At 44.7% G+C, this 16,921-nt stretch overlaps 2 protein-coding genes across 11 annotated transcripts in view; one reads left to right on the forward strand and one right to left on the reverse strand.

Annotated features, from left to right (window-relative positions):
* mgmt (O-6-methylguanine-DNA methyltransferase) overlaps window positions 1-16,921 on the forward strand; it is a 102,661-nt gene that overhangs the window by 43,499 nt on the left and 42,241 nt on the right. Inside the window, exon 5 of one of the 3 annotated variants that reach the window (XM_055018306.1) lies at window positions 738-770. The exons of the other annotated variants lie outside the window; for them this stretch is intronic. Within the exon in view, the coding sequence (XP_054874281.1) occupies window positions 738-755 (18 nt within the window). The 3' untranslated portion in view covers window positions 756-770. Of the gene's footprint in view, window positions 1-737; window positions 771-16,921 lie in introns of those variants that run through there. 3 annotated transcript variants of the gene reach the window in all.
* The window catches only part of ebf3b (EBF transcription factor 3b), a 68,091-nt gene that overhangs the window by 15,799 nt on the left and 35,371 nt on the right, over window positions 1-16,921 (reverse strand). For 2 of the 8 annotated variants that reach the window (XM_035947006.2, XM_035947009.2), the window contains exons 7-10: window positions 12,143-12,224; window positions 9,919-10,060; window positions 5,059-5,189; window positions 4,766-4,892 (exon numbers count right to left, since the gene is read on the reverse strand). In XM_035947006.2, coding sequence (XP_035802899.1) covers window positions 4,766-4,892; window positions 5,059-5,189; window positions 9,919-10,060; window positions 12,143-12,224 — 482 coding nt within the window. Of the gene's footprint in view, window positions 1-4,765; window positions 4,893-5,058; window positions 5,193-9,918; window positions 10,061-12,142; window positions 12,225-16,921 lie in introns of all 8 variants that reach the window. The other 6 variants (XM_035947005.2, XM_035947008.2, XM_035947007.2 and 3 more) reach the window with 3 other exon arrangements.

Consider the following 16,921-nt stretch of genomic DNA (forward strand, 5'->3'; position numbering starts at 1 on the left):
GGGAGAAAAAAACACACACCTATACTTTCATTTTTCTTTTGAACGATAACCACAATACATTTCACAGAGAGATGTAATGGGGGGAAAATACATGCTCAACTGCAAGTACTTATTTCAATCAATTTCCCGGAGCTGGATTTCACAGGTCACTTGCTGATAACACGCTGTGGAATAATGCCACAGTGTGCTTCTCAAAGCCTACCTGACAAGCTGCCTGACAGTGGGGGAGTGCAAGCACGTGTCACGTCAGCCCTCTAATTGGACACAAGGACCTTCCTCTGTGGAACCTTGTCGCGCTCCACACAAGCTCACAAGGCCTTCAAACCAGGCCCATCTAACTTGGCAACGAGTGTCTGCTCCACTCCTGTGGAGCTAGTGCTAAATACCAGAGTTGTAATGAGACAGGCAGGTATGGGGATATGGCTAGTGGATAACATGCTTTGACACATGCTAAAACTGTTGTGCCAACTGGTTACAACCCACTTGACTGTGGCGATGACATTTATAAATGCCTATGTCATCCTTTCTCATTGTAGCACCTCATACTGTAAGGGGGAATTATTTTAAAAAAGGTTGCTTTAAAAAATATATAAAAGTCTGTGCGGAGTAGGTTTCAAGATTGTAAATATACGAGTCCTATATGCAGTATGTGCTGTGTGTTTGTAAGTCCTCCTCAAAAGCTGATCTGTTTACATACCTCCTTGAATGCCTTTGATTATAGCATATCTTTGCTGTAGGTCACACCCCGTCACTGACCAGCGACCAGCCGAGTACCAAACCCAACCCTGCAGGACAGGAAATGAAAAGGAAGCCCTCCATCTGATCAGCTTGAGTCTGGGACTTCAAAGTGACGGCAGGGCGTAGAGGAAACGTAAGGATAGGCTCAATTCACGAGCTGGACAGCACAAGGCCCTATCTGATGTGCTCTGATAAAGACGTCTGTGCTTGTTTATTTAATTTTTGGAGGGGAGAGAGGAGGCTCCAAGACTACATAACATTTTGTTCCTCTTTCTAATAGTGGAAGAGGAAGTGAGGTTAATTTTGGATTTAAAAGCTGGATATCACTATTTATATCTTTGAATTGCTGCACAAAAAGCTTAGCCAGATCAGTTTGTTTGGACAGCCATTGTACATGCATATAAGAGAGAAATGAAGATTTTTCTTTACATTCATAAAATAAGAAATTGTAGTTGAAGCGTATCTATAATGATACCTCACTTCTGCACTATCAACATCTTCCTTTTCCATCCCGTACAAGGCTGACATTTCTTGATCTCCACCAGTATTGAGTGAAGCACACATGACCCCTTTGTCCTTATGTTGATGAATGACTGCCTCATACCCATTTTGTCAGATTTTGGTGCAGTGGAGTCGATAGCGTCACCTTGACGAGGAAAGTTTGTGATCCATCAGCCCTCAAGGCTGTCTGGCCACAACGAAGGCCTGGCAAGAACAGCTCACTGTATGGGGCATCTCCTTCATCCAAAATCCTTCACCCAGTGTGCTGCAGTCTTGTGAGGTCGAACGAATGGCTCTTATTACTGCCGCTTTACAGTGAGAAAAAAAAAGACGGAAAAAACACTTGACTTGTACTAATAGCTGAGAAGCCATACTGGTCACCAAAGGTCTGAAGACGAAGCACCCTGTCAGTGCCCAGCTTGGGAAATTAGCAAATAATGTTCCCTTCCCCCTGACAAATGTGTGACAGCTCGCCTTCGCCAATCATTCTCTCCTAACGTTATGATGCATGTCCTGGATCCCCACTGGAGGATACAGGCGAAGTTTACTGACCCTCAATTTACCCATGACAAATGGGGTCCCGGTAAATGTGCGTTTTCTGGGGTGCGGAAGGGGTTCATTTTAAGCAATCCTGGTTATGTGGATGTCACTGATTAGGATAAATAGTGGCTGAGTGTGTTAGGACTGCTTGCAGAACCATATTACCAAGGGCCTGCATCGTTGCCCCTGGAGGGGAGCTCTCATGGAAACTTGGCCAAGATAGAAAACCAAAAGCTCTGATGCAATTAGGAGCTTAAATTGGATAAATTGTACGGTCAAGTTTTTATTTATGATTTACTCTTTCATACACTTCTGTAACTGCGTAGTAAAAAGGTTACGGTGCTGCAAATGAGGCTGAAAATTGCGGCTTTTTGTTTAAAAATATTTTATCAAGCCAGCATGTGCTATTTTCAGTGCCTAATAAAGTGCAAAGTATAATAAAGTATCGACTCAGGTACAGCCAGGACTTTCTCCTTTTGATTTTCTACAACCTTGCTGACAGTTGGTTCTACCAGTCCTGTCCTGACCAATGGATAACCAATACATGGATTAGACAGAGGACAAGCTAGCAAGCTCCAAGGGACAACACTCTCTTGGAAGGTAAAAGGTATAGACTGTAAAATAGCAAAAAATAGGCAACATGTCATTCCTTTAAAAATGTGCCAATTAAAGAACAGATATAAGCTCCTTGAAGCGGTCAGTAACTACATCCTAGTAAAGTTTTATATGGTATGTCTGCTTGTCTCATTAGTGTTTTAAACATTCGATAGTCAATGCCAACAGGATTATTTGACATACACTACAGGGTGCTCTCTTTCTGAGAATGGATTGTGAGTTTTGGAACGGTTCCAGGGTGCTAACCTGAGTGAGGACGTGTCCCTCTGCTGTTCGAATTGACTGCAGTCTCCTCTGTGTTGACTCTTGGTAATTTGTGATAATTTCTTAAATTGAGCGAGTTAAATCTCCACAATTAGGGTGGTGGTGCAAGAAGAGTCAACATGAAGAAGAAGGGGAAAAAAAAGTCTAAAAAGGCACTCCTCTCAAGCCATGCTCTCAAGTCACGCTTGAAGCTGTAAGCTTTGATAACTAGACCTTTGATATGCACATGCTTCTCTCCAATATGACACTGGAACATTCTGTGCCTTTTAGACAGCACCGTGTCACTACATGCCCTTTTCGGCCCACGTAATGCGCTATTGTAACTCCAGGTCATTTCAAATCTGTTTGCTCATGTAGTGCCATTTGTTCAAGTGCTGTAGCACAGAAAGAAAAGCTGTGGTTTGAAATGAGCTGTTTCACTCTTAAATACATGATCCACTCTCCTGCACTCAATGCTTCAGCCAATTCACATTTTAACGTCCGCAAGAACTAGGTAACATCATTTTACCCGGCAATTACTGTACATATGGAATCAGTGATGCCTAATTCTGGCGTTATGCGTTCTGCTCTCTTTAACGGTTCATTCTCTCAAGCGTCAACCCTTGTACAATCAGGGTGAGCCACACAGGGAATAGCAGAGCAGAGGAGCCGGACCTGTCTATTGGTGACTTTCTCTTTTAATTCAGCACACTAATCAATTGTACCACCGTTGCCTCCAGGGGTAATTGTATCTTTATACTAACTGGAAGTGAGTAGGAACCCAGAGAAGACAGAGAGGAAGAATGGGGGGGGAATCAACAAAGATAGAGAGAAGGGGACACGTTTCCCCAGTAAAACCTGATGGTAATCATCCCAATCCGCTTAGCCTCTGTGACTAATGGGGTCTGTTCTTAAGGGACCTGGCACTTTCACTAGGGTGCTATAGAGGCCATTAATGTCTTAACTTATACACCTTCTCAGGGCTGTGCAGTAACACATCTACACACACACACACACACACACACACACACACACACACACACACTCGCGCACAGACTTTCTCCCCCTCACTCACTCTCACACAAATAGACACACATACGCTTACGCAGCCACACTACACTCCTGTTTCATTATCCCGGTGCCTTGTTGGCCTCTGCTCTGCTCCTGCTAGGGAGGTTAAATGCAGGAGAGCTGGGCCAGACTGCACGGTTGGAAGAGAAGGGGACGGATAGCTGGGGGTGGTAGCAGCGGTGGAGGTGGAGGTTTGGGGAGTGAGAGAGAGAGAGAGTGGGGGGACTTGATGAGAAACAGCTGCCCCAGGATGGAGGGGTCTGGATGGGGATTTCGTGGGGCGGGAGGGGGGGGTAGCATCCAGCACAGCCCTGGCCTTGCTGTGCTCAAGGCCAGGGCTGTGCTGGAGGCCTGGGAGCGCTGGGGGGAAGTGGGAGCACTTCGACGCACCCGTTTCATTCTGCCCATCAGAGTTAGAACAGACGGAGGCTTCCAGGTCAGACAGGCTCTGACCTCCGCAACCTCTGTCTCCTCACCAATGATGACAGATAAGACCACCACTTCCTTCTGTTAGCCAAGATAATCAGATCCTTTACTCAGAGTGTGACGCACACACTCCCCTCACTCTCTCCAATGCACGTCTCTCTCACACTTTCTCTCCGGTGAATTCACGCACATGAGAATAACCTCAGACATGCACTTAACCTAGATAATGCTCCTCTGATCTGAGTCATAAAAAAATGAAACCACATTTTGGCGCACAAAATCAGCAAATTAGGAGAGAGCATTATCTGTCTCGCTAAAGGATAGATAAAGAGAATTGGCAGAAAGAGGTATCCTGACAGCTTGAGTTTAACAGAGCTTGGCAACGCCCTTGTATGATGGCAGGTCAGAGGCGGATCGAGTTGCACTTGCAGGAGCCCCTCCGCGAAACAGCTTTTCACTAGCAGTGCAGGTCTCACACATTTAACATTCAGCAAGCGGGGCCCTGGTTAGTTCATTATTAGTGCCTGGACTCAGGGCTAAGGGCTCCATCCAAAGAGAGGGGAGGAAAGGGTGGGAGGTACAGCAGAAGCCTGTAGAAAAAGAGAAGGGGAAAGAGAAGGTTTTGACTCACCAGTATAGACAAATCTCCCAGGGGCACCTTTGCAGAACTGCTTGGACTTGTAGGACAGCGTAACTTCCACAACACCGGGGATGTGCCGAGGTGGAGTCTGGACGCGGATGGCGTGGGGAGTTATCAGCTGAATTAGGGGGAAAAAAGAAGAAATAATGAGCCCTCTGCACTAACAAGCTACAGGGCATGTACTGTTATCTTGAAGTTTTAAAACACTTTAAAACAGATGTTCTAAAAAGCTTTAAAAAATTATACACTGGCTGAAAAATGAAATCTGAAATTCGACATCATACCTCACTCCATACAAGCATGGTGCCGAAGACAACTTGTAGGCCATCAAAGAAGTTGTCCCCTATGATGATGACAGTGGCTCCTCCAGTGGTCCATCCCTCACTGGGGCTGATAGCCTTGATGCATGGGGTGGCTGCTTATCCAAGACAAAGAGAAGAGCAAATTCAGCACCTAGGCTTTAACACTCGGGCGCATGTCTCTTTCCACTCAGACACATTACTGCATCACCTCTACGTTCAGCCCTCCATGTCTCTCTCACAAAGACATATCATGGAAATTGCCCCTGGAAAAAAAAAATGATGGATTTGTCCTTTAAGTCACGAGAATCAAAATCATTTATCAGCGCGCTGGAGTGGTGTAGTTAAGCAGACCCTTCAAATGGTCCACTTCACAAAGGCTAAACGCCAGGCTCGCCAGGAAAATGATTTGATGGAGCAAATTATGTGTCAGGGCAAATGTAGCTATCAGAATTGATTAAGCATGCACCCGCAAGTACAGTAAAATTTCAAAGTTGAACACATCTTAAATGAGTCAAGAATACAGGCTGTTAAAGTGGAAATGACAAGCTAAAGCTTTGCTGGTTCATGTTATTTCATTACCTTTGTTCTGAATGTGCAGTACAGTGCCGGCACACTGAGTGTAGTTTCAAGTTTCATAACGTGAAATGCACTCATGAATTATTCAGATTGAGCTTTTTTTTTTCTTTCTTTTTGTGATCGATTCAATCCATTTCATATTGTTTATTACAATGCTTTTCATCTGGCATGACTTCTGCTACGTAGCTCCGCCATTCATCAACAGTCTGGGTTGTTATTATAATCTAATTTGAGTGATCTGGTGCCTCACATTCACTGTCATTTGATGCATTACCTTAATATGTTGTTCGGCACAACACCGTGTTTACAACAGAAATAGCATGACAGCTCGCCATAAAATAGCAATATCAAATTTAATCTATTTCCATCAATATCTTTTAATACACTATGAATTGTGCATGTTTTTCCTGCTCCTCAAAATGTGAGCAACTATTTCAGCAAGTTCCTTTTTCTTTTCTTTTTTTCTCTTTTACAAGCTCAGTTCTAAACCTCTATTATCCTTTCCATCCAGTAAGTAAATCACAGTCAGCCATTGTTGTATGGATCACCTCAGACAAGACATCTCCCTTTGTTTGCCTTGCTGTTGGGTCTGTTCAGGTCATGTTTGCTCTCTCTCCCGGCCCATAAAGTGCACACACACACATTGGTACTACAGGGAATCTGACTTTAACAGGCGCTGTTGACTTCATGCTAATCACCTCGTACAGATTTTCATTTGTGAGGCCTGGAGGAGTGACATTTGCTTTCCTTAATTGCGAAGCAGAGCGTCTGAAAGAGGACCAACCCTCTATGGGCATGCTGGGCCCCCTCTAAGGGCCTGACCTTCATCAGTGCGGACGATTACAGCAAATAATTCACCCTTCAAAATTACTGTAAACAAATTGACTTTGGGGATGAGAGAGAGGGGGGGGGGGCAGGAAAGAGGAGGAGGAGGAGGCAAAGAAGAGGGCCTGATGGTGACGGTGACTGTTGGGGGGCAGCTGCAGCCTGAAAACCTACGACAGGCATACACAATCACACACACACACACACACAGACGCACCACCTCGGAAATCCCAGTGCCCCCTCCCACACACAGAAGGACCCATGGAGAGGCAGCGACTGAGGCCCTAAGCCGTCCACCCTTCTGCCTGAAAATTTGCATATGTCTCAATGCACAGACAGAGAGGGGAGCATGTGCTGAATGGGGACCGTGGCGAAGTGGATTACATAGTCAGTGCAGGCGATCTGATGACAGACACGCACAATGCCCCCCTCAGCAGATGATAGGCATCATGAGGAGTGGACGGATGAGGATGCAAAGAGCCCCGTCTGAGTGTTGCATCACTAAGTGTTTGCAAACTTTGGCCCACAGTTGAGGAAATTAACTCCATTTTAATAGACGGCTTTTTTTTATTTTTAAAAATTTTGTAGCATAGAATTGCTCTGTTTTGTTTGTGGGCTCGAATTTATTTCCAGATTCCCCACGCCGCGAAAATGACCGTAGGCTTGCCGATCTGTGATCCGTTCTAATCTTTTTCTCTGTGGTTGGGGTTAGCCGTGGAGGACGTCAAAACTGATCCGAGATCTGAGCAGAGGAGGTCCTAGCTCTAGTATTGTGACACTCAAACAGGTCTGATGTGGCCCCGTGAAGCCGTCCTTTGTTCTGCCTGCTGAAATGTGTTGTAATTGTGCTGTGGGATGTCCAGATGGTCGGTTGATAGTGCAGCTGATGGGATTATACCTTTTACCTCTCCCTGGGCCATCTGTTCCCTTTGACTCTCTCTCTCTCTTTTTCTCTCTCCCTCCCTCACTCTCAGCCTCTCTCTCTCACACTCTCTCCTTCTCGTTCTCCTTTTTCCTCCTATCCTTTTCCCCCCTTCTTTCCTCCTTCTCTTTCTTCCTCTTAGGCCCGGCAGTCTGGATTCACTTGTCTTTATTGCATAAACCCTAACAGCATTACAGCCACTTGGCATGCAAATGAGGCAGGCGCTGCAGGCTCTATGCTGAGTCTCCTATATTGTCTGGGGCTCTATAATGGTGGAACTGAGCTAAGGAACGTGTGTGTATGACTTTATGCGTGTGTGTGAATAAGCGATAGATTCTGTGTGTGTCGGTGCTGCGTTGTGTGTGTGTAGGAGTGATGCTGTGTGTGAAAGACTCAGCTATTTGTGAGCATGTTTATGCACCTTTGAGCCTGAATCTATACATGTTTGAGTGACAGGCAGCCACAAAGCACATTCGTGTCTGAATGCATAATATGCTTGTTGTGTGACAGTACACACAAGCGAACAAAAATGTCACATGGCTAGATTCAGTCTGTCATCGACCGGCAGTCCTTTCCCTGTGCCAATAGGGGGCAGCACTTCTTGATCAATGGGAGGCGGTGTGTACAAGTGTGAGCTGAGAGGAAGGATGCCTGCCTCTCTGTTTCAGCCAGCCACATATCTGAGGCTTCTCGCCCAGTGAACTCCCGGGGAAGAATGTGTTGCTAATTTAAAGCACGCTGTCTGTCTGCCTGCTAGTTGTCAAAGCACTATGGAGGACATGGCTGGAATTACATTTTATGACCGGGTCTCCTTTTCTCGTGTGTCACATCTCTGTTTGTTAAAGGTGACTCAAACAAAGTGAGCAATCGCTGCTGATGCATGTTAAATTAGTTTGTTATGGAGCCGAGCCTGGGAGGGAGAGGAAAAATAAACAGATAGAAAAAAAAAAAGCAGATCTCGACTTGTGAGAGCACACGCGGTTAAGCAGAGGGAAGGTGTATTAAAGTTATTAGACAAAGACATGTTCAACTGGGCGGTTGACAATAGCTTCTTTTCTTGCTTTACGGGGCGTCACTCTGCTGCTTTGAAGAGTGTGGTGAAGAGGGGAATAAAAGGATGGGTTGGGGTAACCTGTAAAGAACACAACGCACACACACACACATGCATACACACACGCACGCACGCACAAAACACAGGGGGTCCCACGGGAGCTGGGGAACATGGAGGCGAGGGCTCAACCTCTTTAATTGCTCTCCTCATTAAGAAACTGGTTGCTAGGCGATCCACACCTATCGTGTCATAAACGTGAAACACACAAACAGAACGTCAGCGAACATAATGACTTTGGTGCTCCGGGCAGGACTTTAATTATTTGATTTTGTTCTCCAGTAGAGGAGTCATTAATAAAGACAAAAACAAATAGATTAGCTTTTTCCCCCACTAGGACGGGAGAGCACTGAGATATATTAATTGTCTAGTCCTTTTTTTTTTTTTTGTATTAGTCGTTGTTGTATTAAACATTACATTTGCTTTTGGTGATAGAACCATTAATGCCCATTAATGTGTAGAGAAGCTTGTTTTAGTCAGTGGTGTATATAAACTGTTTACCCAGCCATAATTGGCTCTTGAAATCTGAAGATACGCAATTTGCACAATTGGCCTAAGTCAGTTCACTTCTTTTCCTTTCCTTTTTTTTCCCCACTTTTTCTTACAATCTTTCAGCTGCATGTGCTCCCATCTGCAAGTAGAGGCCATGAGGGTCAAAAGGTTATGTTTAGTGCATTTTACTTTTTGGATTTCCCATGGTTTGGTGGTCCTTCTTTTCTCTCTTTTGGCTGAGAAGGCAATCAGTCTATCATATGGAATCAGTTGGAAGAAAAACAGTAAGTTCTGTTTTTCTCATAGGCCGCCCCCCTCTCCCCCCAATAACCCACTCCGCACACCCACACACACACACACACACACACACACACACACACACACACACACACACACACACACACACACACACACACACACCATCAACCCACCCTCACCTCCTCCCTCCCCCCTCCTTTCTGTCTTTCTGCTTCCTCCCCCTGTTCCAGCTCTCTCACAGCTAAATCTGCAGAACCCAATGGCAGGAAATTGACCTCACAGCCAAATTCTTCAGCAATTTGATCATGTTTCACATAAGCTTTTAGGACAAATGTAGGTGCATTTGGAGACTGGAAGTAGTATAACATTTTGAAATCATGAATTAGTCCGAGTATTATCATGGTCCTTGGCGATGCTGAAATGCTAAACACACGGGGCGATGCATACTATTTCCAGTCAAGCCATAAAAGTAGGTATGAAGGAGGCAAAAAAGCAACGAAAAAGTTTAAAAAATGGAGTGAAGTGATGAAGGAACAAAAGATCGTAAGGAACTAGAAGCGGCTACGTTGTGTGATATGAAAAAAATGGGAGGATGTCTGGAAAGGAACTGAGAGGGAAAAAAAAGAGCGTAGCAAATTATAAGATGTAAAAATGTGCCTACCATTCTCCAGATAAGGAGGCGTACCTTCTGAAGGGTCGAGTCTGCGAGCCCTTCGCCCATGCTTGGAATTGTTGTGTACGAACATGTTGTCAGAGACAGCCAAGACATGGCCGTCCACATTGACGGTCGTCGATACGACAACCTGCAGGAGGAGTAAAAGTAAAACAAGTAAGGCTAAGAATAACGACAGAGTGATAGTTTAATTCTGGGATACATTAATGCTTTAGAAATTCTTTTGTGTCCAGGTGCATGCTTCTATTGATTGCTATTGTCAAGTGGTTGTACTCTTTGGACATATCGCATTACAGTTACCTCGCTTCTCAACCATTTTGTCTCTGCTTTTTAGTGTCTCGCATTTGTGTACAGCTAATTGACTTTTCGATCACTAAAATACCATTTCCGTTTACCCACTCTACCAACTGTCATCATAGCCGAAGCTCGGAATTATTGATCAGCTTGTCCATCTGTTTGAGGATGGAAGGCCTCCCTTTTAAAATGTTACTGGAGTCATTAGCAAGTGAACCGTACTCCATCCCATCACTCAACAAACATTTTACTAGGATCAAATTCCAAGCCACACTCCATATTTCATAATGCTTATTTTTGTTGTTGTTTTTTGGCTACCGCATTCCAAACAGTGAGTCCACATGTGAATGGCCAAAGTGTTTCTGAGCCGGAAACAGAGAGCCCCTCTCAGGTTTGCTTCGCCGGTAAGTGACCTCGGTGTAGCAGTGGAATTTAGGGGGGCGCTTTTTTTTTTTTTTTTTTTCTGGGTTGGTTTGGGAAGGGTGGGGGTATAGGGGGGGAGAGAAGGGGAAGTGAAAGAGCTCCATTCTTGTGAGCAGGTTCAGAGCTGGGCCAAGCTGAGGATGATGGATTGGGCCCTTTCTGGCCTCCAGCTGGTTTTGGGGGGTAATAAGCAGAGTGGAAGGCATGCAAAATACACAACTTTGGCCAGAGAAACACCTATGGTGGAGCATCTGGGAAATCTATTTGGGAGGAATGGGATACTAACTGTTGGACTGCAGTTAAGACAACAACATGTTTTTAAAAAATCCCAAATCTAGTTGTTTTAAACACAACACAGTTTCACAAAAAGACTCATGCTAAAACTTAGTTCTTGCATTCCTTTTGACACAGACAAGTGAAAGGTGAAAGCTCTTGGTGGCTGTCATGCTTCAGTCCACATTCACCCTGAGGGAAGATTTGAGGAGGCAGGGGAGGTCTGATGGTGGTGACATCAGGAGGGGACACCCTGTCTTGTCTGTTTCATGTCTGGGCTTCCTCCTGGAGGATGCCTGGCTTATGTGTCTATCACAGAACAGTGCTGCCAGTGACGGACGCCCTCCTGTAGTTTGTCGTTACCCTGATAGGACAAATCACACTAAACTCTCACTGTCTCACCTTGACCTTGCTGGCTGCTTTTGGTGAAAACGTCGTGCTAGGATGGATGGAGGATTGGATAAATGGATCAGCGGGGGGCCAATCATTTTAAGGCTCGCCTACTTGACACTTTAGATGCAAGAGGGTTAAAGAAACAGTAAAAGTGCTCAGTGGTCATGTCCTGTTAGTGTAAATCGCAGCATTTTGTCAGCTCGCACTAGTGATGGTTTTCAGATGGCTTAAGGTGGTTTTCACTGGTTATATAGAGAACTGCATATGTGTGACATTAAGTGTATGCATATGTGGCTAAGACTGAGAGAGGGATATAGAGAAAGCAAACATATGCGCCGCTAGCGTGTACGTGCATGCATCCATATGTGTGCGTGCGTCTCCGTGTGTGTGCTTGCGCATATGTGTGTGCAAGAAGGTATGCGTTTCCGCTGCCAGACAGATCCTGAGTTAACACTGTTGTTACATGTGGTTGGATCGTCCTCCCCTCTGCGCTAAGGCTCAGAAAGCTGTCAGGAACACAATTGATGGCACTCTTAAATCCTATATCCTTATTTGTGTCAGATGGTATTCCCTAATAAATATTCTGTCCAGAGCACACAGGACACAAAATCCCTCACTCTTTCTTTCTCTGGTTTTTGCCTCCTTCAGTGCCAATAATAAAATGTATTCATATGTGAATCTGTGTCACTGTGACTTAGTGTAGTGTAGCAGCTGTAGCTGTGCATTTTGCACACCTGTGTGTATGTGTGTGTCTGCAAAAAAAGGGGCGAGTAAGACAGTGAAAGACGGAGACAAAAATAGACAGCTTATGTGTGAAATAGATAGTCACCTGGAATCTGCGCATGTCTCGTGGATTCCCTGCATTCTTCAGACAGTTCTGATTGCACTTGAGAAAGAACTTAAGGAAGAATCTGCAAAAGAGAAAAAAAAAAAACAAGCCAAAACTATTAAAGCAAACAGGCCAAATTGCAAATTGATAGAATATTTAAATTAGGTTCCTCGAACACTTTGGCGTTCCACATTCATTCATTCATTCATTCATCATGCCAGGCAGAAACCGATACGACGAGACACTATTTCAGCTGGGATTCTCTTTATTATTCTTTCAAAATCAAGATCGCCTTTTCTGTGATCTCATCCTCTCACCTGAGTTCATGGGTCTTTCCCAACACCCATCTGCCACTAACATACAGGAAGTCACTTGATATTCCACCCACCTCTTTAATCCCAGGACACCCCCTGTGCAATTAAAGTTCTCCTGTTCAATAGGGAAGCAAATGAGGCCCACCTGTGACCAGGTCTTGTTTGAAGAGCATCAGGGATAAAGGACCTAACAAGGTGAGAGCGCGCCACAAAACTTATAGTCCTGTCAGGCAATTAGGCGGACACTCCTGGGACCACCGTATGCCACACACACACACAGACACACGCATAACGCATACACACACACACACACACACACACACACACACCCATGTACTTGTGGGTGGGTGAGGCAATTATGCCACAAATTACAACCTGGCTAATCGTCTCTGAACAAATGTCACGTCTGAGTGAGATCTGGGCTTGGTTAGTTTGTAAGCTGCCTTCTTCTGCCGCTTTCTCTTGGGTCTCGCTGAATTTATTGATAAGGCCGCGCATTGAGAGTTGTATATCAGATGTGGCCTCACGGACATAAAATAGTTAAAGCGGGGAAAATTAACAACAAGGCCAATAAGAGAAATTATCTCAGATGTAGTCCATTGTGTAAAAATCTTGCATGACCACACAGAATAAACAATGAAATCGACTTGTTGTTTTTTGCAAATTCTCCCCACAGAATCGTGACTGATTGCGCCTTTGCTTTCCCCGATTCATTATAAATACACTGCTGTGATATTTATTTTTCATCACATTGCATTAGCATTACTATATGCAATACTGTGGTTTCTATTGTAATACTAACTTGGCTCACAGAATCACAGCGGCTCATTGGATTACCATAGATTGCACCATAGATTGCATGGCCATTTCATTCAGCTAAATACAGTGGCTTGTGTGGCCTGTGAGGACGCTTTCACAACACTTAAGACTTCTCGTTCGCCCAGTGGGATCCTGGCCAGGCCATAAATCAGAGTCTGAAATGACCCTTCTAACCCTGGCCACATTAACACATGCACTGGTCATTTAGAAGCGTTCTTCGATAGACTCCTATACCTTGTGCTTCGCTGAGGGCCCAGGAGGGAGAGGAGAGGTGAGAAAATATTTTCACTCCACATCCAAGGAGCTTTGGCTTGGACATCAATAAAAGACGTTTTAACCCATGCCAGAATGCTGATTGCCTGTCGGTGTGTGGTGAGGCCATAAAAAACCTGACTTGTCATTAGTGCATTTCGCTTGATTGTGTTCACTGTGTTTTCAGGTTGCATCTGTTGGCTGATCATCAAAATGACCATTATGTACTCTAATTCCCTGACCCTGTTTTTATTTCCCCAAAGAGTCATAATGTAGAGCAGCAGACATCTGCGGAAAGCAGACCTGAAATACGACTTTTATTTGTCTGTCGCCTCTCATACAGATTGGGTAAGACCAGCGGTGTGTATTTGTCTGCGCGTGTGCACAGTTGCACGTGTGTGTTGCGTGTGTGTGTCAGAGAGAGCGCGAGCATGTACATGCATCACCCGTTGGTAGACAATTTATGTCAGCGCGAGAGATAGAATATATTTCCCAGGCAATGCATTGACTTCATAAAAGAAACACATTACTTTCAGAGTTAGTCTGTTGTCTCTTTTCTTGGATACTTTAATGCTTTTACATACTGTTTCTACTACAGCGAAACCAAAAGTTAAGAAACAATAAACACAAGAAATTGAGTGCCCACGCAATCATAAAGTAGCTCCTTTATGTTTACTGTTATGAAGGCAATTAAGCACAATTTCTCTCCTAAAAAGATAAGCTTAATTTTCATAGTCCACAGCAGTGGCAGTGCTATAGCATCCATTACATTTGAGTTGGTTAAGATTCTCCATGAGCACAGTGCAAATTGGTCCTTGGTGAAAAGGAGAGCAATTAAGACAAGGCCCCTCTCTCTCTCTTTTACTTCTTAAATATCTACAGAAGTTTGTGCTGGTGTTTTGGCACGCACAGAGACAAAAGGAGGTTGTTTAATTGTTTTTTAATGGGATATCAAGTCGTCGCTGCCATTAGATGTTGGCAATGGAGGGCAAAGGGGGATAGAGAGAAAGAATGAACTGCAATTAGGTTTGATTAAAGCTATCCTTCTCAATAATCAGCTGTTCTGACAGGACAGGGGGACCCTGGTGGCCGCTGAGATGGAGGAAGGTGTTGAGTGATATTAAGGCCAATGAAGGGGATATTAACATGGCTAATTAAAGCTCTTCCAAAGCCGGGAGAGGAGGCTCTCAGTGGACCGCACTGGATGAAATAATCGGCCAAGGCAGCTATCAGTTGGAGGAGAGAGAGAAAGGGAGTGTGGGAAGGGGTGGGGTGTAGTCCATCTGAGGGAAGAGGGGGAGTAGAGGGAGGGATAGTGGGAGGCGTAAAGGAAAACTATGAAGTGTGAAGAAAGACAAAGAGGAAGACATCGACAGGCATATAGAGAAAGACTTCCAGGGCAGCCAGGGAAGCTCATTTTGACATCAACCCTCTCTGTCTGCATGCCCGAAGTCTGCCAGTATAACTAAGACCTGACATCAGCTTTTATCTCCGACAGCTAGTCATACAGGTCCACAAATCAACGTTAAAACAATCCTGCTCATGCCTTGGTCTAAGGCAATTAATACGATTCTCCTGTAGTACCTCCATGCTCGCCCACTGCCGAAGCTACTAATCATGCCATAATGATTTCTCTCCCTCTGGTCAAAGGGGAAATAGATTGTCTCTTTAGTAATGCAGCAGGCTCTGCGCCTTCCACTCCCTGGCTTCACAGACTCGGTAATTGAGGAGAAAAAGGCCGACTTTGGCACTTTGACTGATTTGAGGGCTGCTAGACCCTCTTATCTTTACTCTGATCATTTTAGGCTGACACTCAAAGGAAGACCCATCGCCCTAATTCTAGCTCACCCTCTCCCATCATCAAACAGAGGCGGAATAGAAAAAAAAAGAAGAGAAGAGAGGGAAAAAACAAACAGGCGAGGTGTAGAAGGCCTTCTCTCATTTAAATGGCCAACTTAATTGCCGGGTTGATGTCACTCATGCATAAATGTCCATCCCTTTGATTTGAGTGAAGAGGGCAAATAAGGATAATGTTGTATTATTAAGAAGGCTCTATTGACAGCGGAGGCTAGCTGTCCTGTCAATTTCATTCATTTTTTTATCCATCCTTCTCACAGATTTTTATTATTTTTAATGACTTGTTAAAAATTAAAAGTTAAGCCTGAGCTATTTCAATTTTTCCCCCCTCACCGATCCGATTTCTTAAACTACTTACTTGAGAGGGTTTTTTTCTTCTTCTTCAATAATACACCTTGTTCTTATTGTTCAAAAGAGCTTCCCCGTATTTACTTAGGCTGTTACACAATACACTGACAGATGGCCACAGTATCTGTAAGAGTCAGGTATTGACAACTCTAAGCTCCTGATTGGTGCCCCGGCACTAATGACTAGTATGCAGTGTCCACAGCCGGCAGCCATGACAGTGAGGTCATCCGTTGCAGGGCGGTGAGTATCGATCACCACCCAGCTCCAGCCCATCAGGCCCCAGCTGCCTCCCAGACTCAATGGGCCCCTGTTACAGGAGCCCTGTAAGAAACGGCTCCCAACACCAGACTACAATCTGCTGACACCAGATCTCTATGCTGAGATAGTAGTACACGGGTCAATAGCGTATCGGATTTCCAAAACGCCAGGGTCTTAATGTCAAGCCTCCTGCCTTCCCTACCTACTGCTCCAGTTATTAGGCACTTCACTGAACTGCATTCAGATCCCTGTTGTGACAAGGCGGAGCAGGTAAAACGAGAAATAGAGACACTTACAGATCTTAATCTTCCCGAACACTTATTTATGCAACTGAGTGGGCTCGGATATGTATGCCGGTTGAGTCCCTGGGAGGCCGAACTGAGCCGCGTGGTCATTTCTGTCGTATTCTGGTTTGCCACTGTCTTCTCTCGTCAAGCAGAGCTGTTTTTCTCGCCTTAGCTGAAGTAAACCACAGCACATTAACAATATTTGCTCTACCCCTGTACAAGCGCCAAGGGACCAGACCCACAGATCCTATCACTTCTTTATCAGGGAACAAGTGCCTCACTATACAACCTTATTGGGTTTGGAAGATTAACCCCTTCCACTCGCGGCCTCTGCCTGTCTCCTCCGAGAGCAGCAAGGCAGATGTCACCGTGATTATTATTGTTCGACATCAAATATCCCAACTACATGTCTCGGAGAATTTATTGGGTATTTCCAAGGCCTTTTTTGTTTTTATTTCTTTATTTTTTCTGCCCCTATTGTCAGTTCATTCTGTTGTTTCATATTTCATATTTTTGTTGGTGGTATGTGTGTTGCAGGGGGTGTCACAAATAATTTATGTGCTTCCTCTGCAACGTAAGATGTAGCTGTGTCTCTCCATTCATCCCTCTTTACCCTCTCCTCCACCATCCCCCTTTCTCTCTAA

Source organism: Amphiprion ocellaris, chromosome 16, assembly GCF_022539595.1.
Source record: "Amphiprion ocellaris isolate individual 3 ecotype Okinawa chromosome 16, ASM2253959v1, whole genome shotgun sequence".
Classification (NCBI taxonomy): Eukaryota; Metazoa; Chordata; class Actinopteri; family Pomacentridae; genus Amphiprion; species Amphiprion ocellaris.